The 3,436-nt window shown below is 31.8% G+C and overlaps 1 protein-coding gene across 1 annotated transcript; it reads right to left on the bottom strand.

Moving 5' to 3' along the window:
* Window positions 1-1,126: 1,126 nt before the first annotated feature.
* On the bottom strand, window positions 1,127-2,704 carry LOC149489927 (uncharacterized). Its single transcript, XM_089715090.1, has 4 exons — window positions 2,657-2,704; window positions 2,382-2,462; window positions 2,007-2,093; window positions 1,127-1,281 (listed from the first exon to the last, which is right to left on the bottom strand). Exons 2-4 carry the CDS (start codon window positions 2,452-2,454, stop codon window positions 1,127-1,129), a joined length of 315 nt encoding a protein of 104 aa, XP_089571216.1. The 5' UTR covers window positions 2,455-2,462; window positions 2,657-2,704.
* Between the last annotated feature and the right edge of the window lie 732 nt (window positions 2,705-3,436).

The following is a 3,436-nucleotide window of genomic DNA, read 5'->3' as shown; positions in this document are numbered from 1 at the left end:
TGCCATGCTTTTTCTAGCTACCAAATTTCATCCAAATCTGTTCAGTAGTGTGAAAGTGAAATAAATAAATAAACATACTCACATACTTTTAGCATTCAGAATAATAGTGAGATGGAGAATTCGTTTTAAGTCAAATTTAAAATACAGCTAGAGAAATTAGTAAATTAAATATTATTAATGTTTTTTGTTAAAAGTAAGTTTGGTAAATTTACCTGCCAAAAAGCCCATGTTCAACCCAACTGTGTGGCTAAATATTTGTGCCGCAAACTTAACTTTCATTTTTGGTATTTTATTTGGGTTACAGTGCGATTCTGATAGATTTTTTATTAGCCTTACCCCTTTATATGTGGCGTTACATTCAAATAGTTTTATGATGTGATCCCATTTAGCAGTCCGTAATGTCCCATCCATTACATATTTAAGATTTTTGTTCAGAAGGTTATTTCTTATTCCTTTTAGTAGATGTGGAACATCATATAATGGAACAACTTCTTCCCCATCTACTTTAAATACAGCTTCTTTTAATTCTTCACCTTTCCTCAAATATTCAACTCTCGTTTCTTCAATTAAACTATTGATGGCACTTACATTTGAGGCACCTTGATCACATACAGTTGCTAGTACCTTAAAACCAGCGAGGTGTAGCTGTGTTATCATTTTTTTAATTAAATACACTAAATCTTCTCTTTTAGTGCTGCCAGAACAAAATGTGTAGCTGATTGGTTGCTTGTAATTTTTGAAAATACCTCTAATCATAAAAACTAACACATGGTCAGCTATTAGATTTTTTGTATTTTCTCCATTGTCCACAAATCCTATAATTTTATCTTTTTTTCTGTTGTAGTCAAAATGTGGTGTTAGGGCCATCTCATCAAATATCAGGGTACACAGTTTATCATGCTCTTTCATTTTCTTGGCACGTTTCTTTAATTGCTGAAATATATTTTTGTTCACACCAGGTTTTATTGCAGCTCTTGACACCATTTTACTTAGCGTGAAAGGTGACGGCAGCACAAATAGTTTACTTAACAACCTGTATGCTCTAGGTCCTCGTTTATAAATGGATAGAGCCATCACTTTTTCTTCCTGGGTAAATCTTCTCCCCATTTTCTTTTTCCCAATCTCTCTAAACTGACAGCTGTCTTATTTTCTTATTTTCTGACAGCTTCTCAGCTTTTTTTATTCTGGTTGCAAACTTATTGCTTTTTGCAGTCAGTTTGTTAACTTCTTTTTGCAAATCATTTATTTTTTTGTTCAAAATTGGTATCTTTTTTCTCAACCCTGAAATAACAAGATATTATTTAAATTACTGAAATTAAAAACTACAAAAACATAAATTCAAGCTTATATGACTAACAAACAAACTGGCCCTAACAAAAGTTCACTAGCACCACCCTTAAATAAATTTTACAAATAAACTGTGCTTACTTTCTCCCAAAATTTTTTTACCATGTGGCATAACATCGTTATGTCATATCTAAATGTAAAACAACAATAAATACCTATTCATAGTTAGCAGCAAGTAATAGAAATTTCATTAAAACATTATAGCCATTTTTGATAAATTAACATTGGTTTGTTTGTATCAAAAGCACAGTAATTCTATTTTTCCTGAGATATTAACCAACTATATGGTGTGGAAGGAAGAGGGTATAAAAACAAAGTACTGTACTAAGTTTAATCAAAATTGTTACAATAATAGGTGTCTCTTTTCTATGGCGGAAACCCTAACAAAGTTATAAAAAAAAACAATAACTAAAACCCAAACCAATTACCCAAATCAAAATTTCATCCAAAAACAAAACCACACATAGTTTCTTTTTTGGGCCTCTATTAGTGCAAGTCAATTGGTCTCCATTAAAAACTCAAGCTTGATATTTTTACCAATGATTACACTTTCCTCACTCTTTTCTTTTTTGTCGTTCGAAAGTAAAAAGAGGATTTACAAAATTAAATCAAATAATGATTAGTCAATAATTTATATAAAAAAAGGAAATCTTAGTTACCAGTCTTTGAAGAGCCTTGGCATTCAGTAATATCAGTTTTCTGAAGATCTAAATTTTCGTTAGGGGCTGGTGGTGGTGCCATAGATCCTGAAATTAAAAAAAGTTGTTTAACTAACTCAATGGCCTCTTTTTTTTAATCAAATGACCAGCAAGCACATTGCCACTTTAACTTGCTTTGTCTATAAACTAAGCTGTTAGCTTTAGTTCTTTAAGATCGACCACGTAGTGAAGGTTGTGGGAAGTTGTTGGATGCGCACTGCTCAGGACCGGAGTGTGCAAAACCTTGGGAGAGGCCTGTCCAGTGGTGAACGTCTATAGGTTGATGATGATGATGATGAATAATGATAAATAAAAATAGCATATTATTCTTTTTACCTGATGTTGAAGCAATGTTCAGATTTTGTACAGTACTCTCATTATTAGTTATATCAATTAAAGGCATCCTCATGACAAAACCTGAAAAAAAAAATTTTTTGTTAGCCCTAAATTATTTTTTAATCAAAGGGATGGGTTTGTCAAGTGCATACCAAATTTGCAATTTAAAAATATTGGGAACAGGACATGCTATTATTGGATATTTTGTGAAATAGAGATTTTCAATTGAAGTCTTCTTCACATAATATATACAAGTTAAATGTGTGAATGCAAACCTTTTAAATGCAATGTAGGTACTGCATTTTTAGTCAGGAATTTACTCCGTGTCCATAGTCATCATTTAATGACAATATATCACCACCAATAGAAAAAGTCCATGTGCGGAAGCGATTTGGATCCTTTTCTGGATTTGGAAACTTGTGAAGCACAGTATTTTTGTCTTCCCCTGTAAAAAAACAAAATCATGTTGGAAATATGTTAGTCTGTAAGTTGGTTTGATCTAAGTTGGTGTCATTTTTTAAACTTAAAGTTTACACAGGCGAAGTCACAGGCATCAGCTTTTGACATAAATCTCACAGTCTCTAATCTGTACGTTTGACCAAAGGGTTAAGATCAAGCAGCCTAGAGAGCTGTGGTGGCACATGTGACGCATGATGTACATATCCCACACTCATGAAAATATGAGGAAAAAGAATTAAAATATTATGCAACAATAGGATAACATTTTAAAGTTCATTCCAATCGTAGAAAAAGCAAAAATAAACAAACTTACTATGGAACTGACATGTCAGTTGGGCTCGTCTTTAGTACGTTTACGTTTCGCTAGAGCGTTGATTTTTTTTTTAGTTATAGTTCTAAGTTTGTTAATTAATTTTGTAAAGTTTCAACTTGCGGAAACCATTACTTTTCAAGATATAATTTTTTGAAATTCAGAAAATTTGGTTATTAATTACGACGTTTTTGACAGCTGACGTTTCGTTCACTGTAATTAATGACTGATTCCTTTAATAAATGTGTTTTTACGGTTAATATAAAAACGCTAATTAAACAATTAT

This window comes from Colias philodice, chromosome 3 (genome assembly GCF_061535455.1).
Source record: "Colias philodice isolate Cphi_HAF_F1 chromosome 3, ilColPhil1 Martin Lab GWU primary, whole genome shotgun sequence".
NCBI lineage: Eukaryota > Metazoa > Arthropoda > Insecta > Lepidoptera > Pieridae > Colias > Colias philodice.
This window is presented reverse-complemented; position numbering and strand designations above follow the sequence as displayed.

Bases quoted from the DNA above. Each gene is read 5' to 3' on its own strand.
- LOC149489927 (XM_089715090.1), bottom strand. From the start codon at position 2,454: ATGAGGATGCCTTTAATTGATATAACTAATAATGAGAGTACTGTACAA. The intron at 2,094-2,381 runs GTAAAAAGAATA...TTTTAATTTCAG, and splicing joins GAACATTGCTTCAACATCAG to GATCTATGGCACCACCACCA. The intron at 1,282-2,006 runs GTAACTAAGATT...TTGTTATTTCAG, and splicing joins CCAAGGCTCTTCAAAGACTG to GGTTGAGAAAAAAGATACCA.